General features: G+C 38.8%; 1 protein-coding gene across 3 annotated transcripts; it reads right to left on the reverse strand.

Moving 5' to 3' along the window:
- Window positions 1–1,261: 1,261 nt before the first annotated feature.
- On the reverse strand, window positions 1,262–23,202 carry pomt1 (protein-O-mannosyltransferase 1). 3 transcript variants are annotated; one of them, XM_088352586.1, is made up of 20 exons: window positions 23,056–23,202; window positions 21,997–22,126; window positions 21,133–21,239; window positions 21,016–21,066; window positions 20,786–20,932; window positions 19,765–19,873; window positions 13,374–13,433; window positions 13,210–13,303; window positions 12,965–13,120; window positions 11,749–11,879; window positions 11,574–11,669; window positions 11,421–11,513; window positions 10,085–10,181; window positions 7,870–7,962; window positions 7,675–7,792; window positions 5,540–5,637; window positions 5,338–5,451; window positions 5,147–5,273; window positions 2,731–2,908; window positions 1,262–1,804 (listed from the first exon to the last, which is right to left on the reverse strand). In XM_088352586.1, exons 2-20 carry the CDS (start codon window positions 22,110–22,112, stop codon window positions 1,630–1,632), a joined length of 2,160 nt encoding a protein of 719 aa, XP_088208712.1. In that variant the 5' UTR covers window positions 22,113–22,126; window positions 23,056–23,202; the 3' UTR covers window positions 1,262–1,629. The 3 variants fall into 3 exon arrangements, with proteins under 3 accessions (XP_088208712.1, XP_088208711.1, XP_088208713.1); XM_088352585.1 differs by having other exon boundaries at window positions 21,997–22,134; XM_088352587.1 differs by lacking the exon at window positions 13,374–13,433 and having other exon boundaries at window positions 21,997–22,134.
- Between the last annotated feature and the right edge of the window lie 855 nt (window positions 23,203–24,057).

The raw sequence follows: 24,057 nt of genomic DNA on the forward strand, positions 1-24,057 counted from the left end.
TTTTGCATTGTACTCCAGCTTTAAACATTTCCACAACAGTATCTCGGACCTGCCTAGTGTGTTCCTCTCTGTGGTTTTAACAGACCTCTGAGACTGTCACAGTGCAGGTGCATTTATATGGAGACACAGGTGGATTCCATTTATCATCGTTAGTCATTTTGATCAACATTGAATCATTCAGAGATCCTCACTGAACTTCGGGAGTTTGCTGCTCTGAAAGTAAAGGGGCTGAATAATTTCGCACACCCACTTTTGCGTTATTTCTTGAAAAAGTTTAAAATATCCAATAAAGTGTGTTCCACTTCATGATTGTGTCCCACTTATTGTTGATGCTTCAAAAGAAATTAGTTTTATATCTTGCTGTTTGAAGTCTGAGATGTGGCAAAAGGTCACAAAGTTCAAGGGGGCCAAATAGTTCCGCAAGCCACTGTAATTGTAGGTATTGAATTATTTATACATTCAGTAAACTCACGGAGGCACATTAAAATATGTAAGTAAATGGGAGAATATAGTTGAAATTGAAATAGTTAAGCATTCCTTATTATACTCTTTGCCCTACTAAATTAATTCCCTCTACGTTGTTTTTGTCATGAAATTGTAATGAGACTTAAATGAAATTGATTGATTGGACATGGTGAAATATGTGGGTGCTTGGTTTTACCTGCTTGTGGTGAAAACAAATATATTATACATAATATTTATACTTGAATTCACAGCACTTCGAATTTAAAATAATGGCGTCACATTAAAAGTTAAATCACTTGATACTTGCATGCCCAAAGATTTATTTTATTTTGTCTATTGTTAGGCAATTCAGCAGGGGGAAATAAAATGGATTTTCCTACGTTTTTGGGGAAAAAAACAAGTAAAAAAAATACAAATAAAGACTAAGTCTGCTTACACATATCACTAAGCATTTAAGCAATTCAACAACCTAAAGTGGAAAAATAGCCATCTGGGGACTCCAGCTGTACACCATTTGGAATTGCATTAATATTAACCTTTAAATTCCACTCCAGGTGACCAAAATGAAGGGGATTTTATATATAGTTTACAGTTCATACAAAATCATTCTTTCAAAGAAATTGCAAAATTTACAAGGATATTATAACGCATATATATAATACGTCTCTTGCTGGGTCTAAAAGGTTTGTTGATAAATAGTCTAAAATTCTTCCACATGGTTGAACAGACCTGATTTGCTACTACAGTAAACATTTGATAGGTTATTACTGTCAATCAAGCCAGACCAATTACACAGTAGTTTTTAAATTTCTTTTATCCCTGTTTTTCTTATTTTCAGGATCAATCTAAAGGATTCGTGTGGCAATTGTAAATGAAAACACAGGCAATGTACATTTCGGTCTTCACTCATTTCCCCTGGCATAAATGTTCTGCTTTTAATTGGTTATCATTTATATTCTTCATTTTGTGACACACCTCTCATCTAAAGTCAATATAGGTTCCAGCTCCCTAAATTAAAACACAAATAGATGGACGCAGCAAAGAAAAAAATGGCAAAGACAGCAAAAATAAACAAACATTTTTTTTTCATAACACTGGTGTAGTATGAAATCTTGTCAAGCACTGTCCATCTGCAAAGTTTGATGACACAATGAGGGAGGGAATCTAGTGGCGTCGATACAAGATGTCCCAGGAGCTCCGCCATTTGAGTGCTCGCAGCTGATTGGCTGAAAGCTCTGGTTTCCCAAAGGTCAAAGGGCTGAAGGCGTGATAGAACAGGAAGGTGCACGCCAACATTAGAAACACAGATGCCAACAATATGCGACGGTGTGTGTCCTTGCTGGAAACACAAGTACATGAACAGAGTGACAATTTGCATGAACCCAGAACAAAAATCAGTATATCCGTTGTCACTACGCCAACAGAACCGAGAAGAGACAATTGTCACTTCTTTTAAACTACCGACCATATTTTAAATCATTGTGGAATGGGAGGAAAATTGGTTCTCTCGTTGACATTGATAAACAGTATTTGTATTGTTGTTACAAAGCTGTCTTTTAGTTTACTCTTTTGGCTTTTCTTCTGAAACAGTAATAGAAGTATTTCTATTAATTTTGTATACTTTTTAAAGTTTATAATGTAGTTATTTCCTAAAAAAGAAACATTTTAAGTGCCTACAATCTTTGTGCTGGTTTTAAAGTAATTATAAACTATGTCAAGGGTGGAGGGTTGAATTATTCAACGATTATGACACTTCCAAGCAAAAGGTATTGGTATCGATCGATACTACCATGTATTCTTTTGGATCAGATCGATACGATAATTCCCAGCATCTCCCACCTCTAATGTAAACTAAACATTCTGAAACTACCAAATCACGGATATGAGTATTACATTCACAGTATTTCTATTTAAAACCCATATCAATGATTTGGTTGGTTTACTCGCCAATACAATACCTGAAAATAGTACTGCATCGGAACAAAACTTGTTTTTAGTCTAATTAAAAGACTAGCAGATTTATTTTGCATTCAGTTCCAGTCTTGTCTACCATACAATGTGGGTGTGACTTATTTGCTCTGTCATTGCCTTTTATAACTAGAATATTTATGGTTGAATAATTTACAAGGGCACACATTCTTCATTGATTTAGCTTCCTTTTTTGCTCTAAAATGCACTTGATCGATGCACAAAGATCTCACAAAATTATATGGGAACTACTGGCTTTAAATTATGTGAGTGCCTGTGTTTTTTTAATGCATGTACCTCAGTAAGTGGATGTACACATGCTCAAACATGGCCGCACTGAGCAGGTGCAGGAAGACGACAGCGGGCAGGTAATGGTACAGGAACAGACGCTTGTCCATCAACACGAACGGAAGAAAGTTCAATAACCAGCCGCCAACGCACAACACACCTAGCAACACAAAGCGCTCCCATGCATCTTGACACACATACGTAAATACAAACACACACACAAACATGATTATTGAGATGTACAGTTTTATGGTTACCGTATTTTCCGGACAATAAGGTGCACCTAAAAAACACAAATTGGCCGAAAATGTTTACGTATGCCTAATAATCCAGTACGCCTAATAGACAGATAAAATTGCAAAGGCATAACGGTAAATTACCATATTTGTGAATTTATTGATCAGTTGAAAAATATTGCTGACCACTATTGCATAACAATGGTGACTGGGATCGAACCCAAATAGCGACAGTGAGAGCGAAGAATTTTAACCACTAGGGGCACAGTGGTATATGAAAAGGCATTAAGTCTTATCTCATTATCACACAATTTTTAGGCATGATAAGGGATATGAATGATAAAGAATGGAAAAAACAAAGTGAATAAAAATTGACTAAAAATAGTGTGATGATGAGATAAAACCTGATGCCTCTTCATGTGTCGTCATATCTGTAATCTGTTCTAGTGCAGTGGTCAGAAACCACTGGACCACTGACCAGTACTGAACTGTAAGGTATTTGTTACATGGCGGCACAAATGGAATAGTAAGTTGTCGTTCATTTTTGTTTTCTGTAAACACGCAATGTTTTTTATTCACCTGAAAAATCTCAAAAGTTTGTGAGGTACTACGGTTTAATTACAGATACTGTTGTTCACTATGCTTATCAATGGATGCAAAGGGTAGCTAACCCAGATTGCGGCAGTAAGCACCATTGATATAAAAAAGGCATTAGCTTTTACAAGTGTTCCAACAGCTAAAGTCAAGTTAAATTCAAGACTTTTTTTTAAAGCCTTTAAAAATCAAATTTAAGACCAAGTTGACAAAAAGACACAACTGAACAAAAAAACACAAATATTACTCGCACACAATACATGGTGCAATGTACACGTTACCTGGCACAACATTAAGAAATGGCACAAAACATTAAATGTACACTTTCCCTCGGTCGAAAGTAAATGTCTCTGTCCAAAGTTGCTATGTGTATCGTACATAATACCTAAGACATGCGTCGGCTCTGAAAGGCCCGACTGAAACAACATCACTGCTTTGATAATTCTGTTATTGTGGTCATGCGGTGTTGCACAAAAGTAAATCAGTGAACTATTAAAAAAAAAAAAAAAAAAACCTTAATAATGTTACTAAATGTTTTTAGTTCAAACAAATATAGATCTTATTAAAGGGTTTACATTATAAAACTATCAAGAATTAGATTTATGACATTTTATGTTCAATTAAGTCATTGTTTTTGTAAATAATGAAGTCAATGCCCTTTAAAACTTCTTAAAGATACGCAGGAACCGATTTATCTCATCTTTACAGAATGTATACTCACAGTACCATATTGTCTTGCCTTTTTTATATTGAAAGTGAACGTAATTGTTCGATCATTGCACAACGTTGTTTTGACTGAACTCATTCCCATAATTCACCATTACGGTGCCACATTTTAAAATGAATCTGACGCCTTTTCCCGTTTTCAATCTAGATCCCTACTGGTCTAGTGGTAACACAGTGGACCTAGATTTATTTTTATTGTTGTTGTTGTTTTTACGAACGCTATTGTGGGCCGGGCTGCAAGAAATTGTCAGTTATGAAACCGGTCCGTGGGACAGAAAAGGTTGCCGACTAATGGTCTAGTAAGTAGGGTACGTCGCTCTCCACACCGCGATACGGGTTGGAATCCTATTGCATCCAATGTTTTGAAATTTTCATAGTATTTATATAGCGCTTTTCAAGGAAATGCAGATCTCCCAAAGCACTTTACAATGTGCTTCACACTTTCTTTTTTACACACACTAACTGACCGATAGCAGCTTCAGCCATGCAAGGCAACTACCTGCTTTTGACTAATCAATCAATGCACAAAGACGGTGCTTATTCATGTTTTGTGCAACCCTAGCCTTAATTGTAGTTTTAATTTGATGCACTTTGTTGTGGGTTACACTTTATATGGGGAAAGAAATATCACAAAAGACTATTTTTACTAAATTTTTACCAGGATTGATAGAGAGTGATGTTTTCAGTTGCTCGTGTGATAATAGTTTGTAGTCTGCATTAATGTGTGGTCTGTACAGCCCTTTGAGACTCCTTGTGATTAAGGGCTATACAAATAAACATGAATTAAATTGACGTCTTTTTTAGGCTTGCACCTTATAAGCCGCTGAAGCCTTATAATGTGAAAAACAGTAGCTTATGTGTGTCTGCACCATCAGGTAAGTCTCTGATTCCCCGCCTCCTCCTCAGCAGGTAGATGGTTCCCATTATGAGATATGCCAATAGGCTAAGGTTGGCCACACCCCATGAGACTGGGTTACCAATCAAATGGATCTGAGCCTGACGCACAAAAAGCAATTTTAAGTCAGTGGTTTAGTCAATCAAAAACAGGCATGTGTCTCACATTGGTGGAGGGGTGGAGCCAGTAGGCGATATTTGTTTCCATTGTGAGCCACTCCAAAGGGGCCGAACTGTATTTGTGCTCATTGTCTTCTTGTTTCACAGTCAGCATCCTCCACTGATGATAACATTAGCATGACACAATCACCTCGATGATGACAAACGATAGCGACTTCACCAATGTCATCGATGATGATGTACAGTACCTGAACCTCCAAGAACTTAGACCACAAGGAGATTTTGCGGTTCATGTCAATGTGTGTAGGGGAATGAAGCTCTGCTTCCCTGTCCTTCTGCTCCTCACCTGCAAATAAATGAGCACAGACCGATGTAGAGTATGGCTGCGATTAGTCGACGTTGTAAACAAAAACCCATAATAGAAATAATCAATAAACTACATTGTTGAGTATTGTCGGCAGACACGCTTTTCCAACAGAAAGACACATCCTTGCATGAATAAAATCCCTGCTGAGTCGCGAATGCAAAATAGCCAATAGAGTCACGGGCAATAAAAAAGGATTGTATGGAAAGTTTAAAAAGTATGTCGGGATTTTGAACAAAACGGAGACTGACTCGCCTTGGTAAAATTCTAGTAACGTTGAAGACAATACGGTCCTAATGACATTATTTGTGTTGAATATTTCGCCATAAGAGTGCTTCAGCGTTATGCCAAACTGTGCCTGACAAAGGTATTTGAAATTAAAAGCATAAAACCTCAAGAAAAAACAGCATTGTTAAAACCGTTTGCAAACGGTTGAAAATTATGAAGTACTTTTGTTAGACTGCAGCTGACCACTGAATGTACTTCACAAAATGGACATCATATTTGTTCTATTTACTGTTCTACTGCTTCTACTGTGCCTCATCTTGGTTTATTGGGGGAAAAAATTCTACTTGATTTAAATTTATTATTTATTTGCTTGTCCGTAAAAATGGAGCGAGATTTACATATGGCAGGTTCTCAAACCTTTTTCAAGCTGAGTGCTACTTTTTGTCACTACTTAGCGCAAAGGGCACACAGTTTTATATCCATTTCTGAAGTAAAATAAGTAATCATAATATTACTAAGTTGTTACAATATTATTGCTATTTTTATTTTTTTAGAATAGGTCCGCTGGTACCTCAGCTTTTCTTGTGGGCACTACGTTGGAGACCCATGATTTTTGGATCCTTGTCTCTACTTACAGAGCACAGTGCCTAATTGCATTTTAATTATTATTATTTTTGTACATTTTTGAGATATGTATTTTTAATTGTGCCCATTATTTTTGTTTTTATTATTATAAGCCACATAATTAAATCAACTTCATGCTAAATTTAAGAAAAAGTTAATAATTATCAGATTATTCGACTAATCGTTTCAATAGTCGGTGACTAGTACAAAGCCCTAATGTAGGGTGATCCTTGCTACTCTGACGCTCTTTTTATTATCCTGTGTTTGATGACATCGACCCCTTTTAAAGTCTAGATGAGAAGTTTGTTGTTTATAAAGCAAGCTTCAAGTACTTCGCCTTGAGAGGAAATCATGTTGCATTTTCAAACAGCACACTTCTGGGAGTCGCTGACATCATGAGGTTGCTTTCAAACGGGACAGCAAGCAAAGCCTTACTCTCTTTCCCAGAACCCCAGGAGAGCAAGCACCCACGCCTATGCAACGCGCGCAAGCACAGAACAGTGACTCAAAGACAAGTCCTCGTCTCCATGCGCCCCTCTCTCTCTTTACAAACACACCTCCTGAGAACTTAGATCGGCCACGTGCGCCTTTAATTTAAACCAGCCAATTTAGAACGGCCATACGACTTTCGCTTTCCAAGACCAGGTACTTTGGTGCAGCTGCATAGGGAAAGCATAATATCCCATTAGTGCAGGTATAACGATTTAAAAATGCCATAGAAAACCTCTGCTTAGTTCTTTCATTGGCTATTTTCACTTTCCAACACCCCCCATTTATTCCAAAACTCCAGAAAATCCATCACTTTCTAATTCCCATCCTGTTGGAATGTTTGATTATTGACTTAAAATTGAGCAAATCTGATAGTGTTGTTTTTAATCAATCAACGTGTGTGTGTTTTTGACCAAAGTACTAATCTATTGTCGAACTGCAATTTATGGATTAAACTGTAGTTCGTTCGAAAATTGCTGATCGTCTTTTGGAGTGAACATTTGGCGTTCTCTCTTGGTAATCTGAAGTAATTGCATGCAGAAATGCTAACTTTTTCCTTCTAAATACAAGACAACAATGCTGCACTCATATCAGTTCCAGTAAAAAAATGTTGGCAAATAGTAAAAGGATTTGTTTGTGGTAATAAATATGTACAGTATAATAATTGGCTGGGCTTACTGGTTCCATATCTGTGCTCCTCCACCGTCCATGTCACTCCATTGCTGTGACCTTTCAGCTTCTCTGCAACAACTTCCATCTGCCCTGCTGCCCAGTCTGGAAGAGACAAGCCACTCAACTAACACACAAACATGGTTTCTATAAATGAGGAGAAACAGGGTGCATTGTATCTTATATGGGACTTTCTATTCCAACCTTGAGGACTGCTGAAGTGTTAACGTGAACAAAGCGAACTTCTGACAAGATTGTTTTCCACACCTCTGAGTCTTCGTCACGGTTAACAATGTCCTGAAACACCATCATTGTTCAAATCACAGTATAGCTGACAGTGGAATACAATTATGTCTGAAACTTTTGGAATTTCTCACATTTATACCAAAAATCACCATCAAATGTGATCTGATCTTTATCAAAGTCACAAAGTTGAAAAAACCAGTGTCTGCTTTAACAAATTACACGTAATTATTAAAAGATTGTCATATTTTAATAAAGATAGAGTGCAAACAACGACATAAGGGCCCACCAGGAATTTTTCATGCAAATTTAAGACTTTTTAAGACCAAATCCAAAGATATTCAAGACCAATCTGCCACCTATTTTAGCATACAGACGTCAAGTTGTGACCGACCCCTGCGCACAACGGTGGGGACTTTAAAGCCTCGCGCCGAAAAAGCCGGGAAGGTATTATGTACCCGGTGGCTAAGATTTGGTTTGCAAGTGCGGCCTGGCACTGAGGGGGGATTGTCCCCCAACCTGGCCACGGCCTTGACTAAGGGTGGGACGAAGGCGGCCCTAAACAAGACCGCGCGGGGGTTCAGGGAACAGGTAAGGACCTACCCAGGCGCCGAGATAACTCATGAGCCCCCACCGCCATGAGGACGGACGGGACCGAGTACACGCACACCTGCCCCCTCCACGGGGAATGTCACAAAAACCGGAACCGGGCCCTGCTAGTGACGACCCGTCTGCAGTGGCGCAGGAGGAGCCTATGGTGCCTGCTAAAGACTTACAGATATCACTGGGACAGTTCAATATCTCCCACACATCTACAGTATATGTAAAACAATGGCCAAAAATAATGTTCGTAGGAGGACTCCAGAGAGTAAGCCACTGCTATCTAAATAAAAACATTGATTCTCATTTAATGCTCACTAAAACGTACTTGGACACTCCACATAGGTTTTGAGAAGATATTTTATGGACTGATGCAAGACAAAGTCGATAATGTAACTGTTCAGGAACCCATTTTCCCCTTCTGTCATTGTTTGCATGTTACACTTATTAAAACATGAAAACCTGAAATTATTGGATGGATTTAGTTAAAAGCAGATTTCTTTTTTCATCTGTGTGATTTGACAAATATCACATTAGTAATTTGATGCAGAAATGTAAGAAATTACAAAATGTTCACAGTTTTTCAAATCATTGTAGCATTAGGAGGTGGCACGGTACAAAACTAAATATGTTATTATATTAGCAAGGCTGTGCAATCATAGTTTTAATACATTTTAAACCATTTACAAACCCCAATTATGTATTTAGAGAAAGTGATTAAAAATACTTCCCATGCAAAATCTCCGGACAGGATAATTTACAGTTGCATTATGCACCAACCTACTTTGAGGTCATTTTTGTACACTTTCTGTAAATTCTATAAATTTATTGTCTTTTCAAAAATCAATGTACCTGCTATATAATACGTTTAATTAAAATTGCTGATCCGAACAACCATTGGTTTTTAAAAGGAAAATTGCCAAAATAGTTTCACACGACTTTTTTTTCAGCTTTAATTTGGCAAATTTAGAACTGCTCTTGCAAGAAATAGCTATTCAGGGCTTGTGCTAAATGGGTTAATGCAGGATTGTCAAAGTCAAATAGACGGAAGGTCCAAAAAAAATGCCTACAAGCCGTGGGCCGGATTGATGAAATGTTTATTTTTTTAAATAATTACTCAAATAATCCTGTGAAACTAATTAAACCTACCAAAAAATAACATCAATATTTCAATAGAATCAGATAAATAAAACAATATTTTCTTTTGACTGTCCGTAACCTTGAATTCTCAACAGGCACATAGGATACATTTTCTTGATATAAAAATTAAATGAAGGAAGCTTATATAATTTTAACACCATCACCAGCCCAAAATTTCTATTTCAGTAAAGTGGGCTAAAATTACTTTAAAGAAACAATAATAATAGCAAATTTTCTGTCGTTCATTCATGATGACATATTTTTCAAAATATAATTGGATAAAAAATTGCAAACATATTTGAACCAAAAAGAACGCTTTCTTCAAAAATAAGTAATTGTATGATACAACAATAAATCAAGGTCATTTCAGGAGTTTTGGGTAATTTTAATTAAATTCGTAGCCTCGATTTCACCTGGTAGCAAATTCATGACATACCACTCTCCAAAGGTTTTGTGCAGGCATAGACACATTGAAGTCAATGTAACCAGACACTTCCTGGGCATGGGGGCTGACGGGGGCTGCGACATCATGGCTGTTGAACACAACAAACCAAATAACTCAGTCTGATGTTCACGGGCATAATTAAATGCATTATAGCAGTGGTTGACAACCTTATCTGTACCACGGAAAGGTTTAATGGCTGACTATATTCCGCGGCCCAGCCCAATAATATTAGTAACACCAATAGGAAGAAGAAACCCAAATCCACTGTGTAATAACTAGACCACTAGGGATCCAGATGACAGGGAAAAGGCATTAGATGTTATCTCATCATTAGCTGCACCGCTTATCCTCAGTAGGGTCATCAGGCAGTGGGCAGGGGACACCCTGAACTGGTTGCCAGCCAATCGCAGGGCACACAGGGACTGACAACTCATTCGCTCATTCACACCTAGGGACAATTTGGACCGGCCAATTCACCTGAAATGCATGTTTTTGGAATGTGGGAGGAAACCGGAGTGCCCGGAGGAAACCCACGCAAGCACGGGGAGAACATACAAACTCCGCACAGGAAGTCTGGAGCTGGATTTGAACCCATGACAGGTTCCCATGACATGAACTGTGCCGCACAAGCGCTAACCACTGCGCCGCCGTGCTCTCATCATCACAAAATGTTTACTCACTGTACCATGTTGTAAAATCTTTTTTTTTCAGTGCTTGGCGCGTTACTAAAATAAGTAATTGGTTAGAGTTACTAGTTTATCCATTTAAAAAGTAATTTAACCACCCCATTTACTGACACCCGAAAGAAGCGCGTGATTTCTGGAAGTAAATAACTAGTTACAAATTACCGTATATACTTGCATTGAAGCTGACACCCTAGAACTGCTTTAAAATCGCCCTCCCAAAAAACAAAAAAAAAACATGTTAGGGCGTAGACCTACCTGTGGAAAGCAGTAAAGCCTTCATATTTGTTTGGCTGGCTTGTGCAATCTCGAGAGCTTGTTAGCTGGAACACGCTATATCTATATCCATTTTGGCTTTAGACCGCTCAAAGATTTACTTCTATATTTCTAGGTCCTGCCAGAGGCATCTTATTTTTTTCACCAGTCATAGTGCATTGCAAAATAATTTTACAAATGAAAAGACCAAAATACAGCACACTTCTACTGTAAATTATAAAAAAAAAGGGGTTAATTCTTGGATGGGCAAAAAATGAGGAACATTTTCTTTCTTCTTATGCGGCTGGTAACCAAACAACCCACAGCCCGGTTATGGTCAACAGCTTAGGGGTTGCCGACCACTACATCAAAGGATTAAGAACTATAACCTGTTTAAGAAACGTGACGTCATCCCGTGAAGCAGCTGGACCACATCACCATGACGCACCACACAAGGAGGGTGGCTCACAGTAAGGTCACCCCTGCCAAACACATGTTGAACAGGCAATTGACAAATGGGGACTACGAACCCGAGTAACTACCTTTTGGGATTCTTGACAATCCACCAATTGTTGACATCCTTGAAGGCATAACAGGTCACCTGCTGTTGATGAGAGCTGCCGCGACCATTTTCATACCTGATCATTCAGGCAAACACAGTTTTAGTGAGGTAGCTCGGGATTGACTGCTGGTTGCTGCGAGTTGGAGGCAGGAAACCTGATTGGATAGTTCTCTTTGTGAGAGTGCAGCCAGCACGGTACTGGTTGGGAGGCTGAGTTTCTCAAAGTCATCTGACTGCCATAAGCGACCTCCAGTGGCTGACCTTGCGTTATTCGGGACAGACCACCCTGACAGCAAAAACCTTCATGTAATCAATAAATCCATTCATCAAGATTCTGTTTTTTACAATTTGTGTTTGTGTGTGTACTTACTCTATATATGCTACTTTGTATGGGAAAGGCTTTTCCAGAAATATTAAGGGTCAAGACTTGATTTTAGTGTTTAGCTTTCAAGTTAATTTTAGTTGGCATTAAAGGGTGGGTTCGTCATTTGCGGTGTCCTTAAAATTTTTTAAGTAGAATATTTTTTCTATTAAGTACGTGTTAACATTGCCCAACTTGTGTTCAAAGATCCCTTATTATGTTTTCTTTTGTACCGCGCCTATCTGCTTCTATCTTACTTTTAGCAAAGCAAACACATTAAACAGGACGCAAACCTATTAGATAGGAAAACGAGAGGTAAGCTGAGGCCAAAAGTAACTTCATATTGGTCCCCACGATTTTTATGGTGCCACGTTATAAAACGTTGTAATGGAGCATTATGGGAATAATTCAGCCAAACAAGGTTGTACGATTGACTAATTACATGCACCTTTAAAATAAAAAAGGAAGGCCAATGTGGAACCGTGAGTAAAAATTGTGTGATGATTCAATCAAATCAAATGCCTTTTCCCATTTCATCAATGGTACCCTTGTTACAGCGTTTTGGGCATGGTTCCCAATCACGTGCCACTTTAAGGTAAACAATTGCAATTAAACTTACTGTGGGTAAAATTATGATGAGAAGATGCCTTAGAATGCATTATCTCAGGTAATTTAGATCCCGACTGAACTTATGGTATCACAGAGGATTTAGGCTCATAATTATGATTATTATTGTTATCAATAATACTACTAATGTTATTGGAGGGCTGGCATTGAACACGTCTGTGGTACAGAAAAGGTTGTTGACGACTGATCGGGAACCCGAATGGTCTTGTGATTACACAGTGGATTTCAATTTATTACAATCATTGTTATGATTACGATTGTTTTTATTGGGTAGGGTTAGTCAATTTAAGTAGAGAGTAAGGGTCTGGTAAATGGACAATGTCAATAAAATGTCTCAACTATGATATAAAAACAGAACTGTGTTTGCATGTGTGTGTATGTACCTCCAGACTGGCTTGGAAGGCAGGACTCATCAGTTGGTCATGAGGTCCCGTTCTGTGCAGCAGGGTGAGGTGCAAGTAGAAACAAAGGACGTAGAGCACGACAGGAACCACTAAGAGACACAAACTGCGACCAACACACTCAAAAAACACACTAACCTGATATATAAACACGCACGCGCACACACGCGCACACACACAACATGTAATAGTTTTTCTCGATGCTTATTGAGCATATTGACACTCACGCCGCTCATGCGGGTGTCGCCGATCAACCTCCAGCAGTGCACACAGGCCATTCCCACGAGTAGCAGGTAGGAGAAGGTGCCCACGTACTTAACCCTAAACATGACAACACATTTACACGGATTACAGAGTGGTGTATGTACTTTATTGTGCCTCTTTTTCTGACCCGATGGTGCCAAAGCAGGATATTCCAGAGAGAAGAAGCCAACTGTGTCTGACATGCCAGCTGTGGGGACACAGGTTAAAAATCACAATTTGTCCTCCTTGCAAGGTGACACTTCAATGTAGGGCTGCAATAACGGATCAATAGCGTGGATAACAAATTTCATTATCTATTTGCTATGTCGTGAGATGAATGAGTTACTCAGCACGTTATGGAGCCGTTTACGTCACTTGCAGTGAGTCAGAATGAGTTGAACAGAGCGAAGTGGATTGCAAATGCGCTATTTTCGAAAGATACAGTGAATTTGACAAATAAAACATGACTGACGCAGAAATAACCATTTGACCTAAGTCCTCAAAGGTGTGGGAGCACTTTATGCATGACAAAATGAATAAATGAGAAAGATGCAAGCTTTCCCAACGTGATGTGACATGGCACAGGAGCACCAAGATGATGAGACAGCACCTTAAACAGAATTATGTTGGAGTCACCAATTAGAATGAAGGGAGGCCAAGTAGCAAGCTCAGGTGTTTCTTGTTTGTGATCCTTAAGTGAGAAAACACAACCTTAGAACAGGGATTTCAAACCTTTTTTAAAATGAGTGCCACCCTTTGTTACTTAATAGCGCAAAGGGTACCTATTTTGATATGCATTTGTATAGCGCCTTGTCATGACTTCACTATGTTATTTCCATCTTAATCAATGGGAGTAGGGTTAAATAGACTCAGTTAAACACTAAAAAATAAATCTTACTAGAAAATCCCAATGAACCAGCATTGGTAAGCTATTTTCAGAACAGGTACGCAAGCCCTTCAGGTGTCCTCTGATGCCTATGGGCACACTGATGCCCATCGGCACAATATTGGAGACCCCTTACTCAGGTAGCTCGCTTGATGCAAGTGTTTGCTTGTTAGCTGATCAATTATTGTGTGTGCGTGTGAGATGTCTTTTATTATAGTTAAATTATTTTAGAAATTATAAACGGGATTTACAAGCAAATTTATATTGCACACAATGGTGGTAATCATTTTAAAATTAAGCATCACGTTTTAATTTCCTGGAAAAGAGTGTTTCTTCTGACCTTGTAACTTGTGTCATCACACATACACATACTATACTTTATCTTCCCTTTAGAAGACAGCAAACAGTGACAAGCTTCATGATTGTCACTGAAATGAGGCCTGTCGATGGTTCACGGCAAAGACTTCACTACATGGATCCACACCTTTGCTCCAGGATACACTCTTTCCTCACAGACACATTTTACAAAGTTCATGGAGAGAAAATACAAAGAGACTTTCAAGAAAGTAAGGACTACAATTAAAATAAACCAGAGCCAACATGCTTTCATTGCTGTCATATGGACAAATGTAGCCAATTTCTTTTACTTTAGAAAAACAATAACCTAAATATTTGCTGATCTATGGCAGTGATTTTCAACCACTGTGCTGCGACACACTAGTGTGCCGTGAGAGATCGTCAGGTGTGCCGTGAGAAATTATACAATGTCACTTTTTAAAATTTAAAATTTTATAAAACATTTATGAATCGTTTTCTGAAAATATTATGTCATTGTCAAGAGTCTATGCTGTTAAGATTGGGGGTATTATAAATCATATTGTAATGAAACATACTGTTCAGTGTCATTTTTGGTTAATGGTGTGCCAGGGCATTAAAAAAATGCCCTGGCTCAAAAAAGGTTGAAAAACACTGATCTATAGCATATATGTGTGAATAAATACAGTGAAAAATATATACACTAATAAATATTATATACACTGATATATATATATATATATATACATACAGTGGGACCTCGCTACTTCGCGGTTCCAGGTCTAAAAAAATAAATAATAATAATTAAAAAAAAAAAAAAAAAAAAAAAAAAAAAAATATATATATATATATATATATATATATATATATATATATATATACAGTATATATCTCATCTCATTAGCTGCACCGCTTATCCTCAGTAGGGTCGCGGGGGTGCTGGAGCCCATCCCAGCAATCATCAGGCAGTGGGCAGGGGACACCCTGAACTGGTTGCCAGCCAATCGCAGGGCACACAGGGACAGACACCTTGCTCGCCCATTCACACCTAGGGACAATTTGGACCGGCCAATCCACCTGAAATGTATGTCTTTGGAATGTGGGAGAAAACCGGAGTGCCCGGAGGAAACCCACGCAAGCACGGGGAGAACATACAAACTCCGCACAGTAGGTCCGCTAGCTGGATTTGAACCCACACAGGAGGTTCCCTAGACCTTAGAACTGCGCCGCACACGCGCTAACCACAGCGCTGCAGTGCTGCCCATATATATATACAGGACTGTCTCAGAAAGTTAGAATATTGTGATAAAGTTCTTTATTTTCTGTAATGCAATTAAAAAAACAAAAATGTCATACATTCTGGATTCATTACACATCAACTGAACTATTTCAAGCCTTTTATTATTTTAATATTGCTGAATTTGGCTTACAGCTTAAGAAAACTCAAAAATCCTATCTCAAAATATTAGAATATCATGAAAAAGTATACAAGTACGCTATTCAACTAATCACCTGAATCATCTAATTAACTCGAAACACCTTGCGAGGGTTTCCTGAGCCTTAGAAACACTCAGCTTTGTTCAGTAAACTAAATCACAAGTATGGGGAAGACTGCTGATCTGACTGCTGTCCAGAGGACCATCATTGATACCCTCCATCAGGAGGGTAAGAAACAAAAAGAAATTTCTCAAAGAGCAGGCTGTTCACAGAGTGCAGTTTCAAAGCATATCCACAAAAAGTCTGTTGGAAGGGAAAAATGTGGCCGGAAACGCTGCACAACCAAGAGAGATAACCGCAGCTTTAACAAAATTGTGAAGGAGAGCCGCTTCCAGAATTTGGGGGAGCTTCAAAGACAGTGGGCTGAAGCTGGAGTCCAGGTATCAAAAGCCACAGTTCACAGACGTGTCCGGGAAATGGGCTACAATAGCCGTATTCCCATGGTCAAGCCACTTCTGAACTCAAGACAACGGAAGAAGCGTCTGACTTGGGCTATGGAAAAGAAGCACTGGACAGTTGCAGAGTGGTCCAAAGTCCTCTTTTCAGACGAAAGCAAGTTTTGCATTTCATTTGGAAGTCAAGGCGCCAGAGTCTGGAGAAAGGCTGGAGAGGAGCAAAATCCAAGTTGCTTGAAATCCAGTGTGAAGTTCCCACAGTCAGCAATGGTTTGGGGAGCCATGTCAGCTGCTGGTGTTGGTCCACTGTGTTTCATCAAGTCCAGATTAAATGCAACTGTGTACCAAGAGATTTTAGAGCACTACATGCTTCCATCTGCTGAAAAGCTCTATGGAGATGAGGATTTCATTTTCTAGCATGATCTGGCACCTGCCCACAGTGCCAAAACCACCAGTAACTGGTGCACTGACCATGGCATCACTGTCCTTGATTGGCCTGCTAATTCCCCTGACCTGAACCCCATCGAGAATTTGTGGGGTATAGTTAAGAAGATGAAAGACACCAGACCAACAAATGCAAATGAGCTGAAGGCCGCTATCGAAGCATCCTGGGCATCAATAACACCTCAGCAATGCCACAGGCTGATTGCCTCCATGCCACGCCGGATTGATGCAGTCATCCGTGCAAAAGGATTCCCAACCAAGTACTGAGTGCATCAATGGACATTTTCAAATGTTTGATTTAGTTTTGCTGTTATAAAATTATTTTTTTACTTGGTCTGAGGAAGTGTTCTAATATTTTGAGATAGGATTTTTGAGTTTTCTTAAGCTGTAAACCAAATTCAGCAATATTAAAATAATAAAAGGCTTGAAATAGTTCAGTTGATGTGTAATGAATCCAGAATGTATGACATTTTTGTTTTTTTAATTGCATTACAGAAAATAAAGAACTTTATCACAATATTCTAATTTTCTGAGACAGTCCTACATACATATATATATATATATATATATATATATATATATTTTTTTTTTTTTTTAACACATTTTTGAAGGGGCGTCACTACTTCGCGGATTTTCACTTTTGGTTTTGGTCCCCATTAACCATGATAACGGAGGGATTACTGTATATATATATATATACACACACACACACACACACACACATATATATGGATGGCTGGGATGGGCTCCAGCACCCCCGCCACCCTACTGAGGATAAGCGGTGCAGATAATGAATATATATATATATATATATATATATATATATATATATATATATAGCTGTTTGAACCTGAAAACTGAGTAAATACATGCCCTGTGAATTATACTGTTTTTTAATATTGCTGCTGTTAAATGTTGTAACTGTTTTGCCTATTTACCCTAATGGTCTTCCATCTTTTTCACTACAAAGTCATTATTACCATTTCAAAGCATTGCTAATCTTGTTGCATACAATGTTCTACAATGTTGATATCAATGACAATAAAGTATGTAAAGTGAATTGAACGCGGGTAGTGTACGGTGTACTACTGTGTTCATGCAATGGTTCATGCAATTGATAAACACCGCTTATGAAAAATGCAAACCATTGTATGCAAAGGAACTCAACCCCATGGAGTGGAGTAAACAAAATAGAATAGAATTGTCTTTATTGTCATTTATATCTACGTTGTGAAACATTTTGTAGATTTTATTTGACAAACACTTAGATTGGTAATACAGGGAGTGCAGAATTATTATTATTATGAGTATTTTGACCACATCATCCTCTTTATGCTTGTTGTCTTACTCCAAGCTGTATAGGCTCGAAAGCCTACTACCAATTAAGCATATCAGGTGATGTGCATCTCTGTAATGAGAAGGGGTGTGGTCTAATGACATCAACACCCTATATCAGGTGTGCATAATTATTAGGCAACTTCCTTTCCTTTGGCATAATGGGTCAGAAGAGGGACTTGACAGGCTCTGAAAAGTCAAAAATAGTGAGATATCTTGCAGAGGGATGCAGCACTCTTAAAATTGCCAAGCTTCTGAAGCGTGATCATCGAACAATCAAGCGTTACATTCAAAATAGTCAACAGGGTCGCAAGAAGCGTGTAGAAAAACCAAGGCGCAAAATAACTGCCCGTGAACTGAGAAAAGTCAAGCGTACAGCTGCCAAGATGCCACTTGCCACCAGTTTTGCCATATTTCAGAGCTGCAACATCACTGGAGTGCCCAAAAGCACAAGGTGTGCAATACTCAGAGACATGGCCAAGGTAAGAAAGGCTGAAAAACGACCACCACTGAACAAGACACACAAGCTGAAACGTCAAGACTGGGCCAAGAAAAATCTCAAGACGGATTTTTCTAAGGTTTTATGGACTGATGAAATGAGAGTGAGTCTTGATGGGCCAGATGGATGGGCCCGTGGCTGGATCGGTAAAGGGCAGAGAGCTCCAGTCCGCCTCAGACGCCAGCAAGGTGGAGGTGGGGTACTGGTATGGGCTGGTATCTTCAAAGATGAGCTTGTGGGGCCTTTTCGGGTTGAGGATGGACTCAAGCTCAACTCCCAGTCCTACTGCCAGTTTCTGGAAGACACCTTCTTCAAGCAGTGGTACAGGAAGAAGTCCGCATCCTTCAAGAAAAACATGATTTTCATGCAGGACAACGCTCCATCACACGCATCCAAGTACTCCACAGCGTGGCTGGCAAGAAAGGGTCTAAAAGAAGAAAAAATAATGACATGGCCTCCTTGTTCACCTGATCTGAACCCCATAGAGAACCTGTGGTCCCTCATCAAATGTGAGATTTACAAGGAGGGAAAACAGTACACCTCTCTGAACAGTGTCTGGGAGGCTGTGGTTGCTGCTGCACGCAATGTTGATCGTTGTTGATCGGCTTTTGAGTGTCCTTGCAAAGAAAGGTGGCTATATTGGTCACTGATTTGTTTTTGTTTTGTTTTTGAATGTCAGAAATGTATATTTGTGAATGTTGAGCTGTTATATTGGTTTCCCTGGTGAAAATGAATAATTGAAATGGGTATACATTTGTTTTTTGTTAAGTTGCCGAATAATTATGCACAGTAATAGTCACCTGCACACACAGATATCCTCCTAAAATAGCTAAAACTAAAAAAGCCCCACTCCAACTTCCAAAATATTCAGCTTTGATATTAATGAGACTTTTGGGTTCATTAAGAACATGGTTGTTGTTCAATAATAAAATTAATCCTCAAAAATACAACTTGCCTAATAATTCTGCACTCCCTGTAGTTCTATATCATAGAATACTCTGTTGTTTATGCACTATTCTTCTATCTGACCAAATTTGAATGAAAAAGAGGACTTTAAAAGTGTGTATTCCTTTAGTTAACATTCAAAAAATAATCAGCCAGTAAATTGATTAATAACATAATTGATAGTTGCAGCCCTACTTCAGGGATGGCACACATATGGACTCACCTCTTGGTACTACAGTAGAATCGTAGATAAGAGAGGAAGGACAAGAGGATGAAGAAAATCAAGACACACTCCAGCAACATCAGCCGGGATTGGACTATCAGAGCGTTGTCTGGAAATAATAGCAGTGGAGTTTTATATTTTGTATGTGCACGAGCATTTGATTGTTGTACAAGTACCGTATATTTCAGGCAAGAAAGCACTTAAAATCCCCAGAATTACCAAAAATTTGAAGGTAACGACATGCACCTAATAAACTTCACATTAAAGTGGATAAGGTTGAAAATGTAAAGAGCACTAACAGGCATGAGTGGCTACACAAGGTTTTACGGTGTACTACTGTTTATGCAATGACTTATCAATCAATTAATATCGCTGATCATGAAGGCAAACCATTGTATACAACAGGATTCAAACCAAGGTAGGGACAGTAATAGCACTGAAACTTTACCATGAAGCCACCAGTGGGACGGATGACTCAGGAAACAACATTAAAACTTATCTCATTATCACACTATTATTACTCACTTTGCCTGAACTACAGATTTGCATAGTGTATTTTGTTCTGCATTCTGAGAGGTTCAACAATCTCTCCGCTTCTTCACCAACGAATGTTAGAGAGCGTAGAAAACACACAGCATTTCAACAAAATAACATAAAAACTCTTTTACATACATATTAAACTGCAACGTTATTGACGCAATATGCAAATTGGTGTTTCTGGAACCTCGAGTAAAAATAATGTGATAATAAGATAAAATGGAATTCCTTTTCATGTGCCATCTGTATCTCTGGTGGTACAGTGATTATTAATAGCTGCTCTCACAGCAATGACTAGGGTTTGGTTCCCAATGCAATTTTGATCAGCAACACGAAGCGACTGATCAATCGATAAAAAAAATATACTGTATGTGTATTAAGAGCCCATGAATACATGAATAACAAAATGTACTCTCAATTCAATGCACCTTATAGTCCGGTGCGCCTTTCTGGCGCCTTATAGTGCGGAGAACACTGTAGCTACCTAGCAATAACAGCAGTGCTGCTCCCAACGCTGACATATAGCCAAAGCCCAACTCCAGAGTTACGCAATACGCTAGAGGAACACACAAGGCTCCACACACAGCCGGGATGAGGCGTAAACTCCACACGCTTACACCACATGGGTACTCTGGGAGATACAAAAAAAAAAAAAAAACATTCAATCAACAATGTAAAACAAACTCATGACAATTCAGAAATTTGGTGTTCTACCTGCTCCGATACGGTTCCATGTGAAGTTGCCATCAAATCCTCCCAAGTAGGCTGTAAAGTACAAACAGTCACATCGGTAAAAGACTGATAGGTACTTAGGTGGATTTGGTAACTCACCCCCCAAGGCCAGGATCATGTGACCAAGCGGTGGTCCACTGTCATCAATGAAGAAAATCCTCTTCATGTAAAGAGACACAAATTGGCCATAGTACACTTCGTCAAAGCTGCAGATGAATATATAAACACATACAGCATATTATTGGACATTATAAGTATATTAGATTCTATGAAGTAGAGGTAAGATCTTATGCCCAACCTTAAGTCTGAAATAACCTGGCCTAAAATTTGGCCTGGGTTGGGCCTAAAATGTAAACCATTACATTCGGGTCTGGCTTCTCTCTCACTGACTTTATTTGTGTGTATGTATATATGTGTATGTGAATATATATATATATATATATATATATATATATATATATATATATATATATATATATATATATATATACTAAAACAATGTGTGGATATTAAACAAAAAAAACAAAAAAAAAAAGAGTGCGTAATGAACTGTAATTGTTTTCTTCCTCTCTGCGTCTTTCTCTCTTAAAGTGCCGCTCTAGATTCTAAAAGACTTACTACTGCTGTGTTTTATGGCAGGATTTTCAACCTGTCAAAAAGAAAGACGCCTTGAATTTCCCAATAAACTTTAAAAAAATCAATTTTTCAATGTTATCTCTGGAGACAAACAAGTAAAAATATGTAAATGTTTATACATTCATGTTTGACTTAGATTTTGTCACTAAAGACAGCCTTTAATTTGTTTTCATAGATCACCTCTCCTCCCCGAGTCTTCACAAATAAAATATGAAATTTAATTTCGCTCCGAACTCGGACCTGCTCAAGTTCATGTGTCGGGTTGGGCTGCATTTTTAGGCCTAATGTTACCTCTACTCTAAAGCAAATTGAATGTCTATTGCTTACACAACAGCGTTAGGGTGCGCGAGGTTGTGCACCCTGGTCCAGAAGGCGAGTAGTGACACAAGAAGCAGAAGAAGGTCCACACGGACCGTCAACACGAGAGGAAGCTGCAGCACCATCTCAAGCACTGCAACTGTTGGTCTTAAACAAAGAAACAACATAAATAATTTTTGTCATAAATAATGGTTTCAAAACGAGGTGCAGGCTAAGCTATTTTGCAAAAATGTCACAAAATACTGCAAACGATAAGGATATATATATAATCGGATCTACCTAAATTGCTGTAAGTGCCTTGCTGGCGTTTTGGTTGTATTTTAAGTGTTTTCTGTGGGTTTACATCGGGGTGCCACGGCGTTGTTTCAGCTTCACATGTACCAAAACCGCAGTATAACCATACGACTTTGGAACGAATGTATTATGGATGGATTTTATCTCCAAGCACTTCGTACTCATTAAGAGCCATTTTCGGCTCTCGAGCTATAGGTTCCCGAACCCTGAGGCGGGATGATAAACAGAGCATTCGTGTTTGTGAAGACTGATATCGCTCAATTTTGTTTATACTATTGCTTAAGTAATGCCGGAACATCAAACAGCTACACGTCTATGAATTTATATTGCACGATGTAAACCTCACAAGAAAACAAAAATAGGTTCGTGGACAATTTTATTGGCACTCCACAATAAAAGACGAACAATGCTTTATTAGGTTTAAAAGCTGCTTTGCGATATCTGGCTCGAGGGTTCTTGAACTTGAGCAAGGTAAAATCAGAAGAACATTGCTGCGTTCTGGAGAATTTGCAGCTTCATGTCCAAAAGACTGGTTTCAGTAAAACAGAACATAGTTGGACGAGACTTAATTTACGAAATTGAAGTGACTATTGCATTGTTATAATTTGATAACAATGGGGTTCCAACAATTTCCTCTGGAGTCTGTACCATTATCATAAAACTCAAAATAAACCATTAACAACTAGCATTAGCTTAGCTAATCGGGAGGTTGGCTGTTCAATTTTGAACGAATGTGAACGTTGATAATGTTGAAAATGTTGAGCTAAAGCTCACGTTGTGATCAAAGGTGTCGTCAGGTAAAGCTAGTCAACAGAAAATCCACGACGTGGGGACAATTCTTGGCACAACACTGGCTAATTTTTGCCATGTTGGGTCCACCAAGCCGCCGATCGCTCTTCTGAAGTCCCTTCCTACTAGTAATGAAAATTTCGACTCGTATTGGAGAATCGGCTCTTTTGGCTCGGCTCACTGAAATGAGCAGTCTCTTTAAACTCCTGAACGGCTCTTCAGAGGTTTTCAAATGTTTCATTTTATTATTAAAATGTTACTTGTATGTTAACAATGATAATGAAATGCAATGTACCAAATTGATATATAATTCACCTTAAAAATATACTGTGCTACCATGGTATAATATTTATTGTTTCAAACTGTCAAATCAAGTCATGTTTATTCGTATAGCCCTTGATCACAAAGAGTCTCAAAGGGCTGCACAGACCACGGATTATTGCAAACCACAGACTAATATAACGCCATTCCCTGATCTAAAACCTACATGAGGTCAAGGAAAAACTCAAAAACCTCAACATGAGGAAAATAAAGTGGTTAGCGCGTGTGCGGCACAGTTCCGAGGTCATGTGATCGAACCTCCTGTGTGGAGTTTGCATCTTCTCCCCGTGCTTGTGTTGGTTTGCTCTGGGCACTCCTGTTTCCTCCCACATTTCAAAGACATGCATGTCAGGTTAATTGGCCGGTCCAAATTGTCCCTAGGTGTGAATGAGCGAGTGAGTTGTATGTCTCTGTGTGCCCGGCTGGCAACCAGTTCAGGGCGTCCCCTGCCCACTGCCCGAAGATAGCTGGGACGGGCTCCAGCACCCCCCGCGACCCTACTGAAGATAAGCAGTGCAGATAATGGCTGGATGGATATATGGAGAGAGAGAGAGAGAGAGAGAGAGAGAGAGAGAAAGAGAGAGAGAGAGAGAGAGAGAGAGAGAGAGAGAGAGAGAGAGAGAGAGAGAGAGAGAGATTATAATCATTGATGACAGGGGATAAACA

Source organism: Urocampus carinirostris, chromosome 14 (genome assembly GCF_059441175.1).
Source record: "Urocampus carinirostris isolate Australia breed hairy pipefish chromosome 14, RoL_Ucar_1.0, whole genome shotgun sequence".
Taxonomy (NCBI): domain Eukaryota; kingdom Metazoa; phylum Chordata; class Actinopteri; order Syngnathiformes; family Syngnathidae; genus Urocampus; species Urocampus carinirostris.

What these genes read in the sequence shown, in the direction of transcription:
- pomt1 (XM_088352586.1), bottom strand. Translation starts at nt 22,112, where the DNA reads ATGGTGCTGCAGCTTCCTCTCGTGTTGACGGTCCGTGTGGACCTTCTT. An exon ending in CACAAAACCTTTGGAGAGTG is followed by an intron (nt 7,963 to 10,084) that starts GTATGTCATGAA and finishes ATGGTGTTTCAG; the next exon opens with GACATTGTTAACCGTGACGA. An exon ending in AATCAGAGACTTACCTGATG is followed by an intron (nt 2,909 to 5,146) that starts GTGCAGACACAC and finishes ATGTGTGTCAAG; the next exon opens with ATGCATGGGAGCGCTTTGTG.